The 21,142-nt window shown below is 35.0% G+C and overlaps 2 protein-coding genes across 2 annotated transcripts in view; both read left to right on the top strand.

The window, feature by feature from the left end:
- Nucleotides 1–21,142, top strand: part of LOC135079864 (adipokinetic hormone/corazonin-related peptide receptor variant I) — a 131,475-nt gene that overhangs the window by 56,871 nt on the left and 53,462 nt on the right. Inside the window, exon 2 of the mRNA XM_063974477.1 lies at nucleotides 3,251–3,304. The gene's annotated coding sequence lies outside the window, so the exon portion shown is untranslated. The remainder of the gene's footprint in view (nucleotides 1–3,250; nucleotides 3,305–21,142) is intronic.
- On the top strand, nucleotides 13,812–16,292 carry LOC135080203 (uncharacterized). Its single transcript, XM_063974886.1, has one exon. It carries the CDS (start codon nucleotides 13,812–13,814, stop codon nucleotides 16,290–16,292), a length of 2,481 nt encoding a protein of 826 aa, XP_063830956.1.

The following is a 21,142-nucleotide window of genomic DNA, read 5'->3' as shown; positions in this document are numbered from 1 at the left end:
AGCTTAGCAATTTAACGGATTGAGGAACTCACTCGTGTGTTCTAAGAGTTGAGTAATACTATAGTCGTGTAAAGTAAAAGATGAGGCAAGTTGGAATGGCTATTGTTTTATTAGAAAATAGTTCGGAAACTTACTTGTAACAATGTAAAGAAAGAAAGCACAAGAGCTTTGACAAAATGAATGCTATGATAATAATTTTTAAAACAAAAAGTTTAATAATGTTACGATTGTGAGAACTGCAACTCTAGATAAACATATTTTAACTTTATTTAAGTGTCAACTTGCAATAAGTAGATTGACCTCGAAATGCAGTACCTAGAGACTTTGATACGATTTTCAAGGATAAACTGATTTTATCGTAGAAGGTTACACAATCCTAGGGTGGTTTGCTACTCTATTAAATAAGGAACTTGGCATGTCACACTCCTTACGCCAACACCCAAAGTATCACGTTTAGTAGCCAAATTAAAGGTAAATATTATGGAAACGTTAACATTAGTTACCTAATCTTCACATAGCAGATTAATGTACGATAGTTATTAGTATCGCATTATTATTATTATTAGTAAAATAACACGACTGGCAAGATTAGCTTTTGAATATATTTCTAACTTAGTTTGTTTTGTAAATAACTGAGGTTGCTTTTGAATAATATACACTATGTCTAACTCAACTCTGACTGACCAAACTCAGCCAAACAAAATGTTTTAGCTTTTAAAAGGATTTAGATTAAAGCCTAGACCTATTTTAATCTCATTCCTTTTTTCTCATTTCTTGCACAACAATAAAACAGAATTCGTAATACCTTATATCTTTCTTTAGGTTACCTAGGACATCTAACTCGATATAAAACATCAACTTATTACATTCTAAGAAATACTGATGCATTGCGTACACCCGCGCTGTGACTCGACTTTTTCTGTAAAACTTACTTACGTGCGATCCGAACCCATCATGATGACACAGAATACCTACTCACCTTATAGATCTAGAACACTACTAGAAAAATCTGATGACGGATACCTACGGGATCTAATGCGTAACATACAAATAAATTGTTTAACCCTACAGTGGTCGCGCGGATTACACCCGTAATCCACTCGTGCAAATTGTCGAATATTTTGAAATCGATCAACGCGATCGTTTTGATATTTCGTGTACTTTAAGTTGCATAGTCGACGATCACACTTAATGACGTGTGAGCGCCAGGTCTCTTGTGGATGTGTCGCAGGAGCCCCGTAAATGCCGATGGCCTACCCGTGTAATCCGCGCGACCAATTACGTAAGTATTTTTTAAGTTACCTTTTTTACTTAATGTGTTTGTTTTTGCATTATTTGTGTAAATTAATGCTTTATAATAAATAATTAGGGCATAGGTATGTATTTACATTTGTGTTTACAATAAAATCATGAACAATAGACAAAAAGCACAAATTGCAGAATGGCTAGAAGTAATTGACAATGAAAGCGTATCTTCTGGCGACTCTTCGGTTTCTGATGAAGAAGTGCACATTCTTCCACAAGAGAACAAGTTTCTCAGACCAGTGATTAGCCATCTAACTCAGAACCATCACAGCGGAGATTTTTAGGTCGCTACTTTGACTGCGGAAGAAAGCTAAATCAAAGTGCTGGAAATACTTGTAATTCGTGCAGCAAATTTATTTGTCCTTATCATTCCATTATGGCCTGTATCTCCTGTTCAAAATATAATTAATAAATAAGTGCAATTAGTACTAAATATTTTTAAACTGCCAAAGTTGACATTTTCATGACGAAAAATGATGATTTTTATGTTTTGGTTAATTTATAAAAACTGAGAAGAACTGCTGGTTTGTTTGTTTGATTATTTCATTAACTAATACATAACAATAAATATAGAAAATAAAGAAACATGTTTTTATAAAGAGATGTCTTCTTTTTTTACTCCATAAAATGGCTTACGCATGTAATCCGCGCGACCATTAACGTAATATTTTAGAGCGCGACCACCGTAGGGTTAACATCTACTCCGGACCGTTTTGTCACGGATTGGAATTGGGTGTGCGAAACCGCTCGATGTGTTTGGTACGATATAAAACTGATTTATAAATAAACAAGTTCTCAGAAATCGTAAGGGTAACCGCTACCGTGATTCCTTTCGTTTGCCGCCCAGCATTCCAGGCGGTGCATGCCTACTTTATTGAAAATATCACAGCTCGCCCTCTCCTCTGTAAACAAATTCGGGATTGGGTCAAGAATTCGGGGGATTACTTTGTAAAGTTGCTACTACTTTTTGGGTTCCTTATCTCTTTTAAATATTGGTGGATATTTTTAACCAGATTCTAATATAGGTAATTGTTAATCACAGTTTTAATATTTTTTGAAGCGATTAACGCAAAACCCTGCTGTGTTTGCGTAGCGCATTTGGGCAATAAAGACCTACATTTTCTCCGGCAATCTATCTGGTTCTATCTAAAAGTCAAAAGAATTTCTGTAGTGACTTGTTACTGTATTCAAGTGAATTGAATGCAATTCCAACTAGAAGAAGTCGGTTGTGTATCGGAAATAATTAGCTAAAGATACGAAGTACGACTCTACTACTACTCTATGTATAAATGTATGTATAAGTCTCAGATCAAGTAGCTACGTCTTACAATTCGTGCCCACCAATTGTTTCGGCACACACTTGGCCGATTTTTCAGATTCGTTTTCCAACGTCCCTTTGACTCTCCAAGATCTTTAATTACTTTGAGGGCCTTTAATTATGGTTCAGGGTCCAAAAGGTACTTCCACGTTTACGATGGCTCTCAAATACTTCTGTAGGTAGCCCTATTGACTGTTCCATTCACCTCAAAGTAATGAAAGAAATTATCGTATTAAATCTGCAAAAGTGACCTGGAATAAGAAGCTTTTTGAAACTTCGGTACTAAACACGAGTAAAGTGTAATTACTTATTTCTCCTTTTACTTAGGATGTTACGAACTATTTGATGCTGACTATACATTTAAGCTTAAAACTACATACATTAATGAAGTTACTTACATATACATATTAATGCAATTTTGCCAAGTTTCATATATTTTCAAGAAACTTAATCGGAGTTTAGATGTAAAAACACGTGAGGTAGAGTCTCGAAAATTGTGAAAGTTATCCTAAGAAATTTACTTACACTTATTATAACTAGTTCATTAAAACTAAGTATAACTTTGAAAATCTTCATGTAAAAATTACTCGAATGGATGTTTACAATAAAATATTTTCTTTGTTTTAGGTCCAAACGGATTTTTGGATTGCTAGTGCCTCGCTGATTGCAGTGTCTATAGATGTAAGTATTTATAATTTATTGTACTATAATGTTCCTATAAATTTTTTGACATGCCGGGTATTTACTAGCTAGTTTTGCAACAAATCATTCAGGAACATAATAATCAAAGTCAACGTTAAACCCTTTAAAAAACAGGTTGTTATTTTTACACGGTCTAGTCAATAAAGATTGTTTTAAATACCAGAGCTCATCTTGGATTACAAGCGTACTTAATTAGGTTTCTAAAGAGTCCCAGACTAGCGCTTAGTACCAAGTGCAACGAGAGCTTTAAAAGCTCGCTTGAGTGAGACTGATTTTTTACTTTTACGAAGAGAACTTATTCTACTTACCTTTTTTCTGTGAGATGATGATGGGTATTTTCAGACGTCCTTTTCAACATTATACCCTAATAACAGTATTTTATTTAATAATTAAAAACATTTCATCATTAAATAAAAAAAAGGTTAAAATAAATCGAAAAAACAAAATGGTTATTATCGGTAACGAATAATCATTATTGTTTAATACCTCCATGCTCAGCATACTGGCTGATTCGATAAATTTTTATAAAAAAAAAGAAAAAAAGGAAAAAAAGCTGTCAATTGTTTTTACGTCTTCGCAGCTCGCTTTTTGTCTGTAACACAATACAATTTTTCTGCGTCGTATCAAATCAAATATTATCATCGTCGTTTTCTTAGACCTACTGGTCAAACGTACTCCATATTTTTTGTGGTCATTTCGAGCACGAATAGCTCTTTGGATTCTACAGTCAATAAAAAACGCTCATCGAAAATTCTAAAATTTCCAGGTAGCACTTTTTAGCACGCCATTGTTAATTTCGTAAGTCGAAAATTCAAACTTTATTGTATTACTTTTACGTTATTTAAACGTTGACTCAAGCAAACACAGTTTTACTTGTCAATTATTTCGTAAAATCGTAATAAATAACTCGTCATTTCAAACTTATTTTCATCGTTGAAAACTTGAACATTATGTCGTATTGGCAATATTCATGATCAATTCAAACTTTATTGTATTACTTTTACGTTATTTAAACGTTGACTCAAGCAAACACAGTTTTACTTGTCAATTATTTCGTAAAATCGTAATAAATAACTCGTCATTTCAAACTTATTTTCATCGTTGAAAACTTGAACATTATGTCGTATTGGCAATATTCATGATCAATTCAAACTTTATTGTATTACTTTTACGTTATTTAAACGTTGACTCAAGCAAACACAGTTTTACTTGTCAATTATTTCGTAAAATCGTAATAAATAAATTGTCATTTCACACTCATTGTCATCGTTGAAAACTTAACGTTTTGTCGTATTAGCAATTAATATCCAAAATGGATGATGATTCAAAGTTAACTTTACTGAATACTCGTCGGGAGTATGTATTTCGTGAGATTCAAATATTGTACGATTTATCTCAACATATTACCACAGACAGGAGCAAACTTGCGATATTTAAAAGTCGTTTTAAGCGCATAGATGCTATTCGAACTGAATTTGTCGAAGTTACAGACGAAATAAATCGGTTAATATTAACAATTAATCCAGACACACAAATTGATTACAAGAAGGTAGAATCATTTGATTTGTTGTATTATTCCGTTGTTTCGGTGGCTGACGCAGGGCCGGATCGTGAATTTGTGGGGCCCTGGGCTGAAACTACTTGGGGGCCTATCTTAGTACTCACTCAACTAATAGCCATGCCAAAAAACTGTTTCTATTCGCTGGGTGCGAAGTACTAGGTGGGGGTAACATAATCTATCGCAGCGCTCATGGTGGTCAAAAGTAGAAATAATGTAAGCTCTGTCATCAGATGTATCTGTCAATGGCAAAGCGATTCTACACAATACATTTTAATATCATTAATTAATCGCATGAAAAGGGTCCTACTGGGAACTTAAATAAAAGAGTGGACTGTATTTCGATAGGGCTGGTTTAATAGCCGTTTACAATTTGGAAATAACTAGACTATACAACGTGGTAGTACAAAAATGAGTCACAGTAGTTGTTGTGCACAGATGTTTGCCTTATGATGAGAGCGTGAATTATTGAACTCTGCCCTTGTTTTGTTCTTAATTCTTCTACATCTCGGACTTGTCCAGCCAATATCACCAACTTTCCTTTAAATACGGTTTGTGGTTGGAATTTGATATTGTAACACTCACAAACCCGGTCTTCAAAACAATACTCATTTCGATCTGAAAACGATATTTAATTTATTACTAGCGATACAGGAACATTTAAATATATTTACTTTTATATAATGAAACCGTTAAAGTAGCTTTTTCTAAACTAAATGAAGTAAACAAACCCTGACACAATGAAAATTAAACACACTTTTCGGACTTACCTCATTTGATTTGAATGGCCAAAATGATTTCAAAACCTTTTTTCCACCCAAATCGTGGTATTACAACAATTTATTAGTCGAAAATATTTGTTATTTTTTCATTTCGATATTTTTTCACAAATAAACGACCTAAATGTCAATGTTACAGAGCCCACAAAGTTGTGGACGCTAGTTGGCGCTATAATCGTGCACAGAGCCAATAATGATATATTATTATTCTTATACATACAGTGTGAGTCACGATTAAGTGCACATATGAAAATAGGTGAAACTAGACCTATTTTTATCGACAAAAAAGAGGTCAAAAATTTTTTGATTTTTTTTCTGCCAATTACTTACGTTAGGTAAAGTAAGGGCCCCGGGGTTACAAGGGGCCCCCAGATCCCGCTAAAAAGTAGGCAATAATTTGAAAAAAAAAATAGTTGTCTGTAAAGTCGGTTTACGGACGATATTTTTACGCGACAACGTCATAAGAAAATATTGATTAAAAATTGCATACCAAATTTTTTAGATTTTTTTTAAATTTTTTTTTCTGTCAATTACTTCTTGTAAAGAAAACGTAATAACTTTTAAACTAAGAGGTATATCCTGATAAAATAAAAACAGTAACAATGCTAAATAACAGGCGATACTAAAAAAATACATAAAATGCCCAGAAAATGCCAACAAATAATGAAAAATTAAACTTTTTGAAAAAAATCTGCTTTTAAATTCGTGTTTTTTTGGTTATTTGATAAAGAAGAACGGTCATCTGTGACCCAGGCCCGACAGAAACGAGACATACCACAGTTTTTTTGTCATGTCTTAATTAGTTAAATTATATATTTTTTATATTCGAAATCTATGTATAACACCAAAATATTACCCTTTGTTTTTTTTGTTCAGGCGTTATACAAAAACTAATACAAAATTACTATTTATCACCAAAATTGGTAAATGTATGTACCTAAATGTCTATTAAAGCTGCTATGGAATGTATCTAGGTGACCTGGAGATACAGCCGGATTATACAGGGTGGAAACGAGAAGTTACAAAATCCAAAAATTCAATGTTACCAGCTTCCATAATTTGTAACCTGTTATTGGTACCATTTGAAAGAGCTCGTGAAGCACTTTCAGAATCAGTAACTAGTTTTTCGATATCTTGTATAGTTTAGAAATAATCGAGTGAGATCACTTATCGTTCCATATGTATAACCACCCTGTATAATCCGGCTGTATCTCCAGGTCACCTAGATACATTCCATAGCAGCTGTAATAGACATTTAGGTACATACATTTACCAATTTTGGTGATAAATAATCATTTTGTATTAGTTTTTGTATAACGCCTGAACAAAAACAAAGGGTAATATTTTGGTGTTATACATAGATTTCGAATATAAAAAATATATAATTTAACTAATTAAGACATGACAAAAAAACTGAGGTATGTCTCGTTTCTGTCGGGTCTGGGTTTTTTTTGTATGGGGCGTGACGGTTCTTCTTTCTCCAAAAAATGCCCCCATAACAGGTGGTTTTTATTACTTTGTATTATTCTCTATCGTATTAATTTTGTAAAACCAAAAATCGGAAGTCTCTATCCCTATCACAACATTTGCTATGATCGTTTGAACAAAGGCCTGCCACCACATTATTCTCCGCTACAGGTAGAGACAATTTTAATTTTAACTAAAATGCTTATTTTACTTCGAAATCTTTTGTTTTTATTTGAAATGTAACTTGTTTTTATCAAAATTACAAATCTAGAGCCACTTTCAGTTTCGTTGTTAACGAAGCGTTGAATGGCGCGCCCGGAGAGGCTTAGTTCAAACGATCATTGCAAACATTGTGATAGGGATAGAGACAAGCTATTTTTAGGTTTACAAAGGTAATACGATAAAGAATAACACAAAGTAATAAAAACAATCTGTTATGGGGGCATTATTTGGAATTTATCAAATAACCAAAAAAACACGAATTAACCCATTATAGACTGAGTTTTCTTGAAGTGTCAGATTTTTGTTTTTTTGAAATATATTCTTAATTATGGTGTACATAATGCTATACAAGCATTAAAAAAAATATCCGACCTGTAAGCTAGAAAAAAAATGCTGGTACCATATGGTACCGCTAGCCTCTTACCGTGTCAGTTGGTTAAAACATAACTTTATCAAGGACTTTATAAAAATAGGGTAAATTAAATATTTTATTTTTATTATAATAAGTATTAATATACAAGCAAATAACAGGAGTGACATTAAATGTAAAAAAAGTGTTTATTGGCTTAAGTAATGTTCATTTTTATCTTTGAATATTCAAAAATTTGAAATGGAGCTTGGCATTGCACGCTGCACATAGCCCCACGTTATATTTTCTATACTCTAATATTGTTCGAGAGTTGCAATTTTCTTGAGTTCGTTCATAAATATCTGCTTCGTCTTGGGATCTTCATCGTCCTCCAAAACTGCCAATGTTTCGTATAAATTTTATCTAAAATAAATAAAAACCCATGGTTTTGTAAAGTATAGGAAACTATTTTACTTTATCTTCCTGTATACCTTATATACCATTGAATACATCACATACTTCCCAATAAATATGGTAATCATTAAAATCATAAAATAATTAAAAAGACACGATAAGCGGCTAGCGGTACTGTACGGTACCAGTAATTTTGACATGCAATATTTCCCATTATTATCACATATCGACGTAATTTTACACCATTTCAGAATAAGATCACTTATGGAGAATACAAGATTCTAACAAAATTAGTATTTCACTGTTATAAAAAAAATATATGATCACTAACTTGAAAGGCACGTCAATTTTTAAGAGAAAAATTTGATGCACTCACTTTAATCATCAATTACACACAACTGAAAAGAATAACTGTCAATTTTTATTCCTAGAAGTATAGACCATATCTATTGGCTACGACTTGCATCAATTAGAGCACTGCATCTTTTCACATGTTAATGTATAGAGCCAAATTAAAACACACAAAAAAGTGGTACCATATGGGACCGCTAGTCTATAATGGGTTAAAATGCAGATTTTTCTCAAAATGTATCATTTTTTTATTATTTGTTGCCATTTTCTGAGTATTTTATGTATTTTTTTAGTATCGCCTGTTATAGGTGTACCAGAATCTCATGGCAAATAGGGAAAATAAACTTTGTTGAGAGCAATACTGGGGAAATTGGAATAAACGATCTTAATACTGTTTAATTTTTTACTTTTATGACTTTAATATTGATGAACATGAAGTACGAATATACATTTTAGGTAGGTATGTGTATGAATAATGTTGTTAAACAGGTTTTTAACATAAAGTCAAAGTCAAAGTCAAAATTTCTTTATTTGTTTAGACTAATAGGAAAATGTCTTGAAAAATAAATAAATCGTATATTACTTTAAGTAACTAATTTTATTATGCATCATACTTTTAACTTATCACTTCATTCAGAACTAGAAAACTCTTGAGTGACCCTAGCTGAAAAATTAAAAACTGCTAGATTAAAAAAAAATGGATCTGTCTACAGCACTGCATCAGGGGTGATTTACTGTTTGTCCTCCGAATGACTGTCGTGAATACACCGATCAAAATGGCGCGAATAGTTATGCGCAACTTTAGGGCCCTGAAACTTCTTTTTGTAGAGATATTTTCATGATTCTTTCACAATTATTATTAGTTTTACTTATATTTATTTCAAGTTTATTTAAAAGAAAAAATTAGAAACTTCTCCATTATTCAATCTTGCTTGATGAAATCTTTTTCAATTTTCTTTACATGGTCATAACATTTTGACCATTCCTCTGCACCAATTTGTGAGATATACCTGAAAACCCCGATAAAGCATCTATTAAGAATAATATAAAAAACATAACCCTCCTTCTGACGCAGTTGGGTAATAAACTAAATGTATCAAAACATTTCAGTCCAACTTACTGTCAACTCGACGACGCGCTTTAAAATCAAAGATTGACTTTGAATTATGCCTTATTTTACAATTCACATTGAAAACAATATGACTTGCTTGAGCTTTTTCGACTTTTTCGCAAAAATAACAAATAGTCAAGAAGAGATTACAAAATTTTTGCAGCGGCTGACAGATTTCATAATTTTCTTTGACAGGTGACAATTAAACCATAGACAATTGCCATATGAAAAACACACTTTTCCAATATTTTTGTTTGCCATGAGATTCTGGTAGACCTATATTTAGCATTATTACTGTTTTTATTTTATCAGGATATACCTCTTAGTTTAAAAGTTATTACGTTTTCTTTACAAGAAATAATTGGAAGAAAAAAAATTTAAAAAAAATCTCAAAAGTTTAGTATGCAATTTTTAATCAATATTTTCTTATGACGTTGTCACGTAAAAATAAAAACTCAGTAAAACTCATTTATTTCTGTAAGTAGGCTTTAAAAAAGCACTTTTACACGTCCCAGTATTAACCCTACCACTGCTTCAGGCCAATAAATGGGCCAGTGCTGAGAAGAAGCAGCGCAAGAAACTCAGACACTATTGTCAGCCTCTTTTTCAAAGGTTTACAGGTTTTCAAAATACATAGTTATAAATATTTATGCGAGCTAGGCAGTTACGCATCCCAAACATTTTTATCTTTTAAATAATCATCGACTTTATAGTAGCCCTTTTTCATTAAGGTACTTTTAATATGTGCTTTGAATTTATGAATGGGTAGTTCTACAACAGTTTGTGGTAATTTATTAAATAATTTAATACATTTCCCCATAAATGAATTCCCAATCTTATGCAGTCTGAAATTTGGAACGGCAAGTTTATTTTTGTTTCTTGTATTAAAGTTATGCAAATCGCTCTTTTTCGTGAATTGCTCTATATTTTTGCGAACATACCTATAAAAGGTTTTCATAAATGAACTGTGAAGCTACTGTCAGTATGTTAATTTCCTTAAAAAATTCTTTCAAGGAAAATCGGGGTCCAAGGTTATAAATGGCCCGCACTGCTCTCTTCTGCAGAACAAACGCAGTTTCAATGTCCGCGGCTGAGCCCCACAACAATATGCCGTATGACATTATACTGTGAAAATAGCTAAAATATACTAGCCTTGCCGTTTCAATGTCAGTTAATTGCCTTATCTTTCTCACTGCAAAAGCAGCCGAACTGAGCCTTTTTGACAAAGTTTCAATATGAGGACCCCACTGAAGTTTAGCATCTAAAGTGATTCCCAAGAATGTTGTGGAATTTATGCTATTTAATGGTTCATTCTTCGCCATTAATTGCGTGGAAACCTGCCTCACATTAGGTAAGCTAAATTTAATGCACTTAGTTTTATTTGCATTTAACAATAAGTTGTTAACAGTGAACCAATGTAGAACCTGTGAGAGTGTATCATTAATATCGTCAAAATTTACCTTACCTCTATAATATCGTCCGTAAACCGACTTTACAGACCACTTTTTTTTCATTTTTTTTTTTCAAATTATTGCCTACTTTTTAGCGGGATCTGGGGGCCCCTTGTAACCCCGGGGCCCTGGGCTGCAGCCCAATCAGCCCATAGGTAGATCCGGCCCTGGGCTGACGAGGTGTTGCCGTCGTTAGCGTCAAATTCTGCCGCGGTCGTGAGTAAGGTCAGTGACCCCGCGTCACCAAAACAATGTCCTCAGGTTCGTTTGCCAAAAATCGACCTACCAAAATTCGATGGCAATCTTGAGTTATGGCGAACATTTTATGACACATATCTTTCTTTAATTCATGAAAACGCAAACCTCAGTACTATTGAGAAATATCATTATTTGCTTTCTTGTCTCACTGGATCTGCATTGTCAACGGTTAAAAGCATACCAGTAATTGCTGATAATTATGAAATTGTCTTCAATGCATTGATTGAAAGATATGATAACAAAAGAATTTTAGCTGTCAATTAGGAAAAAATATTTAATTTCACACCATTGAAAACAAATAGTTTCAGTGAATTGCAAAAGTTAACTAACTTGCTAGTAGAATCTGTTAATGCTTTAAAAGCAATGAAAATTTCAAATTTTGGTGAATTTATTTTATTCTATCTTGCATCCAAGAAATTAGATTCTCAAACCCGTGAGCGTTTTGAGAGTGAGAACTTTAAGGTTGGAAATATAGTACCTGAGTTTGAAGACTTAAAAACTTTTTTGGTAAATTACATCAAAATTTTAGAAGCCTGCGGTCATTCTACTAAAACAAACAATTATCAAAATTCAAATTCTAAGCAGGGTGCAAAACCTAAAACAAATTAGGGTATGTGCGCTAGTTTTCGTCCAATTATCAGAGTTGCCAACTTTGTGATGCGAAATGAATATCTTAAAATACCCTTACTCATATGTGTCATATGTCATTTTAGTCCTTATATAGTCTACTTTACGTTAATATTATATGACAATAAGTAAATACCACGGGTTTTTTTATAAAAAATATTTTATGCAAAAGAGGCGATTTCACTAGTTTTCGTCCAAAAAAATTAGTTTTCGTCCTAGTGTACGCTAGTTTTCGACCACTGTGTAGAAAAATGGGTGCAGTTGAATTATTAACTTAAAACCAATTCTACAATACAGTAACTATGGATTGTGGTATATCATTTGAAAGGTAATTTTGTTAGCTTTCAAATGATATCAAAAAGATTTAAATAAGTTTCTTACCTAAATTTAGGAAAATATTTCAATAGGTCGAAGGACAAATGGACGAAAAGTAATCTACAGGAATAGCTAATTTTGGTTTTCGTCCACCCTAGTGCTTGCTCATGACGTCATGGACGAAAACACAACAACGTTTAAAGCTGTTTTTTGTTTTCGTCCACACCTTTTTAACGGTTTTTATGGGTTTATCACTGTTAAAAAGTGGACGTAAACTAAAATGTTTAATGTAATAGCAATAAAGATCATATTGGAAGAAAAAACATTGTATTTTGTAGGTCCATTGAAGTAAAATGATTATTAAAAATATTAACTAGGTGTCAGGGTTTCCGTCCACGTGGACGAAAACCAAAATCTTACAAAATTGTTATGCTAGTATTAGTCCACTTAATTATCTAAGATTTCTATACAAAAACTTTATTAAACCCTTAAAATAGTGTTTATTATGCTAATAATTAGACATACGTGCCAAAAACATTACGTAAAGTAGCCTAAACAGTAATTAAACATACCATGAAAGTTCCCTACCGGCACGTTTTTTTTCTAACTTGACGACGTTTTCCATTCACCTGTGTGCAGCAGCAACTTCCGTAGATTTTTTTGGAGTTATTACTTGTCAAATTACATTTTCATGCAGGCAGAACTGTTACTTAGATATTATAGATTGTAACAAGTCCAAACTTGCACGGAAAGTTAGGTTTGTATTCTAATTTTCCGTATTTGTTTGTGGCAAGTCGGTCAAATGGACGAAAACAGGAGCTGGACGGAAAACCGGCACAATTACCCTATAATCACAAATCTTCTTCTTTTCCTATTGATTCGGGATTGTGTTCAGAGACAGGGTCGAACTCATGCACAGGGCCGTATTTGACTTCTGATGATCACGGGGAGGGTTGTAATTCCGAACCAGACTTGAACACAGGGGTGTATTCAGCATCAAATAAATTCCCTGGCTGTTCATGTTGTGGTTATTCTCATCATTCTATTTACAAATGTCCAGTTTTTCATGGAATGTCAACCATTGATAAATTAAGTTTTATTAAAAGAAAAAACCTTTGCAGCAATTGTTTACGCCTGAACCATCAGGTAGATAATTGTTTTTCTAAATCAAATTGTTCAAAATGCAAGCAACGTCATCACACACTACTTCATGAGGATGTGACTGCTTGCCCCAGTACCTCTTTGACTGTCAAGCAGTTACCTAACACTGATACTTCAGTGAATGCAGTGAATGCTAGTGCTCATGTAACTCATGGCCAATCGCAAGTGATTTTAGGCACATGTGTTGTTCAAGCTCGTGGTCCCAGCGGTGTGATTAAGGTTCGAGCCCTTATCGATAGTGGAGCCCAAGATTGTTTCATGACTTCTTCGTGCGCTCAGCGGCTTGGCTTGCCATTGCGGCGCTGTAGGATTACAGTTGCTGGACTAGGACAAAATACTGTACACCAGGTGAAAGGTGTGACGTCATGCGTTATCCACCCCTGTTTATCTGAAGAACCTCGGTTTGAAATCTCACTAATCGTAATGGATACCATTACAAATAAAATGCCAACAGCGCAAGTACCTTCACACGTTCGAGATTCTTTTAGACACTTGGTGTTAGCTGATAATCAGTTTGATAGACCTGCAGAAATTGATCTGTTGCTTGGAGCAGAGTTATTTCATAACATCTATGATGGCCAACGTTTGTCTTTTGGCTCTGACTTGCCAGTAGCTCTTCACAGCGTGTTCGGATGGGTGATCAGTGGAAAATTGGATCTTTCTTGTCGACCACCAACTTCAACCACCTCTCTCTTCGCTTCTACACTTGCCCTAGACAATGTAGTCAAGCGTTTCTGGGAAGTTGAAGAACCTCCTATAGTAAAGATTGTTAACCCAGAAGACGTGAAGTGTGAAAACATGCTTTCTGATCTTGTAAGGCGAAACTCAGATGGCCGTTATGTGGTGCCTATAATGCTTAAGGATCCTCCTGAAGAATTGGGTGATTCGCATCAAATGTCTATGTCTCGCTTACATAATTTGGAAAAGCGACTTATTCGTCACCAACAGTTGAAAGCTGACTATGTTCAGTTCATGCAAGAGTATTCTGATTTGGGACACATGACTTTAGTGGATTCACCTTCAGGTGCGAATGGAAACATCATACCACATCATTGTGTGATTCGCCCGGAGAGCAGCAGCACAAAACTCCGTGTAGTCTTTGATGCTAGCGCGAAGACTGGAAATGGAAAATCATTAAATGACATTGTTTATACTGGACCGAAACTACAGAATGACGTTGTTGATATTATCACAGCACTTCGGCTGGATGGTATAGTTTTTACAGCTGACATATCTAAGATGTACAGAAATATTGATCTGCGTCCCGAGGACAGACAATATCAACATATATTCTGGAGAGACTCACCGGAAGAGACTGTGAGTGAATTTGAATTAAACACTGTGACTTACGGTGTGAGTAGCTCACCTTATCTGGCTATTCGTACACTTCATCAGTTGGCTCAGGATCATGGTGAGCAATGGCCTCGTGCAGCAACTGCATTGCTCAAAGACACCTTTATGGATGATATCGTGGTGACAGCTCCGTCGGTGGACGTTGCCTTAGAAATAAAAGACGAGCTAATAAACTTACTCGATTGTGGAAAATTTGAGCTGCGTAAATGGAGCAGTAATTCTCTTGATTTTCTTTCACATCTTCCAGCTGATCATTGTCAAACACCTAAAGCGTTTTGTGATAAAGAAAATCAACGTACACTCAAAATTCTGGGCATTCAGTGGGACCCACTCAATGACAAGTTTACTTACACTCATTCAGAAATGAACCCGGCTTGTACCAAGCAGATTGTTCTCTCGAGTGTGGCAAGAATTTATGATCCACTCGGATGGCTAACGCCAGTGGTACTATTGGCCAAGATGTTTATACAAGAACTGTGGCGTCTACAACTAGACTGGGACGAACCAGTTTCTACTGAAATGTTACAGAAATGGCAAGATTTCGTACGAGAACTGACAAATTTATCTAGTATCAGTATACCTCGGCAAGTAGTTCACTCAACTACTGCTAGATGTGAACTAGTGGGATTCTGTGATGGATCTTCCAAGGCGTATGGATGCTGCGTATATTTACTTACGTTAGATGAGCCCAAAACCTCTCATCTGCTGATAGCCAAGTCTCGCGTTGCTCCAATTAAGCCTGTGACTATTAATCGCTTGGAATTACTAGGTGCCGCACTGCTTTCACGCGTCCTCAAGAACATGTACCAACTACTGGAAAACAAAATTAACATCGTTCAGGTTACGGCGTTTACAGAAAGTAACGTTGTGTTGGCATGGTTGAATACAGCACCACACAAATTGAAAATGTTCGTTGCTCACAGAGTCGTAAAAATTACGGATGATCTCAGTGTTGATAACTGGAAGCACGTAGCAACGCATGATAACCCTGCGGATTTATGCAGCCGTGGATTTCGCTGTTCCCAGCTTGTTTCTCACCAAGTTTGGTGGCATGGTCCTGCTTGGCTTGTAACTGAGAAATCGTTGTGGCCCGTGCAAACGGATATCAGCCCTCCAGATATTGTACCCGAATTGAAACCGGCGGCTTCTCATACCTTAACTGCGTCAAAGGACACTAATATTGATGCGATTAGAGAGCTCGTGAAAAGATCTTCATCATTTTTACGTTCTCAGCGTGTTCTCGCATGGTGCCTTCGGTTCATCGGCAACTTGAAAAAGAAAAGGGACGACCGTGAACATAACACGGATTTGACTACCACGGAACTTAAGAACTCACTGGTAGTTCTTATTCATAATGAACAGAGACGCCATTTTTCTAAAGTCCTGGACTCTTTTGCTACCAACTCCAGTTCCAGATGTAACAAATCGCTGCTCAAGCTCAGTCCATTCATTGATGAAGCTGGATTACTGCGTGTGGGGGGGCGTTTGCGTAATGCGCAGCTTCCATTAACAGCGATTCACTCATTTCTGCTTGTCATTTGTCGAAGCTAATTATTGATCACTACCACCGGGTATACTTACACTGTGGGTCGCGTGTCCTTCAATCCTTGGTACAATGAAAATACTGGATTCTTGGTATTCACAATATGATAAGATCCAGACTTGCGAAATGTGTCACATGCTTCAAGGTCAAGCCATTACCAGCACAGCCCTTAATGGGAGATCTTCTAGGCCCGAGAGTACCTACAACAGACTAGCTCGTTGTTTTCAAAATATTGGAATAGATTTCGCCGGACCTTTCACTGTCAAAGAAAGCACTAGACGTAACGCTCGCACTTATAAGACATACGTTTGCATTATGGTCTGCTTGGCAGTTAAGGCTGTTCATTTGGAGGTTGTTACTGACTTGTCGACTCCAGCTTTTATAGCAGCCCTTGATAGGTTGTTTCAAACCGTGGACTGTGCAGGCTCATAATCAGTGACTGCGGTAGAAATTTCATAGGAGCGAAACGGTATCTTAACGAAACTCAAAGGTTTTTTTCCCGCTTTGAGGTGTATTATGTATATAGGTCTAGGGAAGTTTTATTTTTGTTTCTTAATTAATTCATTCATTCATTTTGTTTTAATGCAAGTACTTATCCTTGCGACTTTTAAGTTGTTGCTAGAGTGCAATATAATTTAATTTTCACTGTCCCTGTAAGAATGCGTGCAGTGTTTTATTATTTCTTCTTTTCCTCTTGAAGAGGTTTAATTTACTTTTTTTTGAAATCCCTAAGTGATTTCAAGTGGGGGGGTATGTTTAATACCTCCATGCTCAGCATACTGGCTGATTCGATAAATTTTTATAAAAAAAAAGAAAAAAAGGAAAAAAAGCTGTCAATTGTTTTTACGTCTTCGCAGCTCGCTTTTTGTGTGCTTTTTGTCTGTAACACAATACAATTTTTCTGCGTCGTATCAAATCAAATAATTATTATCATCGTCGTTTTCTTAGACCTACTGGTCAAACGTACTCCAATTATTAATATAAAAAGTATTCATCAGACGTTTAAGGTTCCGTTTAAACGTGCCAGGCCTCTAAATAGAGCTTGAGCTAATAGAAAACCGCCCGGATCTCCGCTGTTGATATTGCCTCAATTGTCGAGCAACGCAATCACAGCCCGCTTCTTCGCACGGTTTGAAGCACCAATTAGAATATAAATTGCCTTTCTTAGAAACAATAAATGGGGTGTGAATATTTTTTGTAATAATAAGTATTGGTTACCGTTACCAGATTGGAATTAGGTTTCGCCCGCGGCTTCGTGCGAAGATTTCAGTCTGTCACAGAACAAATATATGCTTTCTATTTTTTATATGATAATATCTGTTATTCTATCCAAAATGTTTTTCCCTTTTACATGAAATGTTTTGAATTCGAAAGTTTAGAAAAAGTTTGCTCAGTAACTGCTTAGCTATTTGCGTCCTAATTTGGTCACAAGTAAAACTAAATGTTTACGTAGGCCCTAGATATTCTGTCTACCTTCAGTCAAAGTTTGAAGGGCGGTAACAACAGGTAGTTCGTGTCAAAGTATATTTAACCTTTCCTAATTGATTAAACAATGGTTTACAACTTGTATGTGAGTTGTTATTACTCGTTAAGCTCTTGATATGAAGGTACATAGTGATACACTAGTTTGTATGCTTATGCATGGATGTTTCAATTTCGTGGAAAATAAAAATGATGCTTCAATCAGTGTTAACTGAAAGTATTTCAATCGTCTTTCATAATTATCTTCTGCCTCAAAGGTGTGGTGGTACTTTCTTCAAAGTATACTCGTAATATTGATACGATAGCCTTATGAAGATACTGATTTATGTAGCAGACATAATATTTGTTTAATATTTTGAGCATATTAATAAAAAGCTCTGAATAAATTACACACTCATCCGTCACTCTGGATTTGGCATATTGACAGCAAAATCATTACGCGTACTCCTACTCCTCCCGCCCCGAATGTTTATGATGCTTTCATGTATGTAAGACTAACTTTAACATTATTTTACGATAGCTATATCTATAAAACCGAAAGGTCACTGATTGACTGACTTACTCATCACAAAATCTCAGAAACTACAAGTGCTAGGATCCCCAAATTTTGCATGGGGGTTCCTTTCAGAACGTAGATGCTCACTAAGACGGGATATTGCAAAATTCCCAAAGGGGTAAAACGGGATCCACGCGTACGGATTCGCGGGTGGTCGCTAGTGAGTTATAATTTTTAGAACTAAGGCTAAATAATATCAAATATAGGTAAATACCTACAAGTAGAAATAGACTCACTACACAATAGGTACGCCATTATTCGGAAACCAAATACTTAGATAAAAATATTGCTTACTATTTCTCTAGTTGACATTACGTATTTCTATTTTTCTGAATAATATGTTGCCAGAGGTTTTGGAAGTCAGTAACATCCAAATAAAGATTTCCTTGAAATGAGGGTGGATCGCAATAAATTGGGATTTTCAAGGAAGCATGTCAGCGAGAACAGCCCATGGGAGATGTTATTTGGTTTTTTGCGACTCCTTTTGTATGTGACAATAAAACATACTAATGTAACGGCCACTAATAATTTCATATATGGAGGATATGTCTTTCGTAAGGAAACGATAATAGATATGTCAATAACTTCGAGAGTAGGGAAGAGGTAGGTAATAATATTTGAGCGCTTGTCTATATGATTAGGATATTACCAGGATTGAATCAATATGCTCCCCCGAAAACTAGCTAGATGATTAGAAACTTTCTAATCATCAATGTTGGTTATATTGGTTTAACGTAGAGCCTCGCAAAAGTTCGGCAGAATGAGTGTAATAAATTCGTTACTCCTTCAATCCTCCTATTTTTATTAAACTTTACTTATTAATTAATGGGATACCTACGCCCTAATAGTTGAAGCTTTTTTTCATCAATAAAGTGGCACACCATAAGCCAGTTTTTAAAACTATATTAAACCAAGCTCGTGTTCTAAATTGATCTAGCTAAGAATCGAACCACGGACCCCGTTCATTCAAGCGATTCAAGCTATTCATCCGCAGCGCTCCAAGTATGTATAAGATAGTTCTTTTATTCAAGCGTCAATTTACTACGTCACAGACTCCCAGTGAGGTAGCCAGGGGCTCGCCTGGCGCTGACGTCAGCTCGGCAAGTGACACGTATAATTGACACTATTTAACTGTAACTGCTTGTTTACAAGTCCAGCCTTTATCTACCTACTATGCGAAGGCGGCCATCTTGTAAATATTAATAGAATGGTTTATTACTAGCAAACAAGGGAAAGGGTTAGACCCATTAAAATTTATTTAGGTACCTATTTAAACGCCTTTAATTGGCAATAGAAGTTGGTAAAATGTACTTTTCCATTGAAATAAATTGCTGTGTCAGCAGTGACGACTTTTGAAAGTGACAATTTACATGTTTTTTAGGATATTCCAATAAAAAAACATTGCATTTAAGCTCAGTTTATCCCACATGAACTATCAAATCATTCCTAAGTACGAAATACTACAATTCCTGTATTAGACATGTTATTAAGACTGCTTTCCCTCGTAGAGTGGCCAAATTGAGTGTGAGTGACATAATAATCGCAACACGTGCACAAAATGTGGAATTGGGCGGAATATTCCTTTCAGTTCTGCCGTCTCGTATAATAAAATTATATTCTAACTTGGAATTTCAGTTCTGCTGTCTCTCGCAGAAACTGACGATGCACTTCGATGATCAAAGAGAGTGTCAGAACGTGGCTTGTTTGAATTTCTGACATTGTTTGGGACGCGTTGATGTACGAGTATGTCCATAAGAGTATTATGGTACCTACCTACTATGAACCGAAAAACTGTACTAAATAATAAATTCATAAAAAAATTGATAAACGCTTTATTCTTCAATCTGCCACAGCAGAATTGCCCGAGTAGAATTTTAGTAAAATTGATGAATTTTCTCAATGGATTTTGAACTGTTTGTCTTAACTGAATGAAGGTAATTAAATAATTTGTAAAATACTGATACAATTTTTCCTTTCAGACCTTTGATGAAGCTCATCGTAGTGATCAGGAGCGTCATCAAAGGCCTGAATTCATTTTCGTGTTCGTTTTGATTTCCTGAAATATTTTCCTTTCACGACTTCCATGTAACAACTAGGGGTTGCAAGTCCCGGTACTAAGGAGTGTTACTGAATTCCCGGTACCAGGTCTAAGCCAGTACCGGGAAAACCGGGAAATTCGGGAATTTCGGTACCCAAGTGAATGGTTATTATTTATTAAAACAAATTACCTAATTTGTACGTAATTTTAATAAAAATGTAAATAGGTTAACTAAAATATTAAACTTTTTCTGTTCAGTTCAATTGGTTTGTTACCTTAATAATAAATCAGTCCAAACAGTTACACAACACGACAAAACTAGTTATAAATGCCTATTAAAAATCATAACCGTCATATTCATAAAAAGCAACAATCGTTTAATCAACCTATTTTAGTTAAAATATGTTTTCTCACTTTCTATCAATGTCAAATACTGGCAGCGACAAGAGTTAGAGTAGGCGCACACCGTTGATTTTTAGTTGGCCGATAGTTGTGCCCGATTTTAATTTGTATGAAGAATCGGCCAAATCGAATCGGCGTAGTGTGCGCACTCCCATACATGCCCATACTGATCAACTGCCCGACTAAACTATCGGCCGACGAAAAATCAACGGTGTGCGCCTACTCTTAGGGTTAAAACATATATTAACTAAATTAGGTTTATAAAAAAACACGCTGTTGAAAGAAATAATAAGTAGTATCTAAGTACAATCAGATAAAACAATCAGTCTTAAAAGGATAGTAATGAATTAGGAACATTATTAATATTTTTTCATTTGTTG

This window comes from Ostrinia nubilalis, chromosome 17, assembly GCF_963855985.1.
Source record: "Ostrinia nubilalis chromosome 17, ilOstNubi1.1, whole genome shotgun sequence".
NCBI classification, from domain to species: Eukaryota; Metazoa; Arthropoda; class Insecta; order Lepidoptera; family Crambidae; genus Ostrinia; species Ostrinia nubilalis.
The sequence above is the reverse complement of the archived record's forward strand: the minus strand, read 5'-3'. Positions and strand labels throughout refer to the sequence as shown.

Excerpts from the sequence above, each read along its gene's own strand:
- LOC135080203 (XM_063974886.1), top strand. The coding sequence starts at position 13,812 with ATGGATACCATTACAAATAAAATGCCAACAGCGCAAGTACCTTCACAC.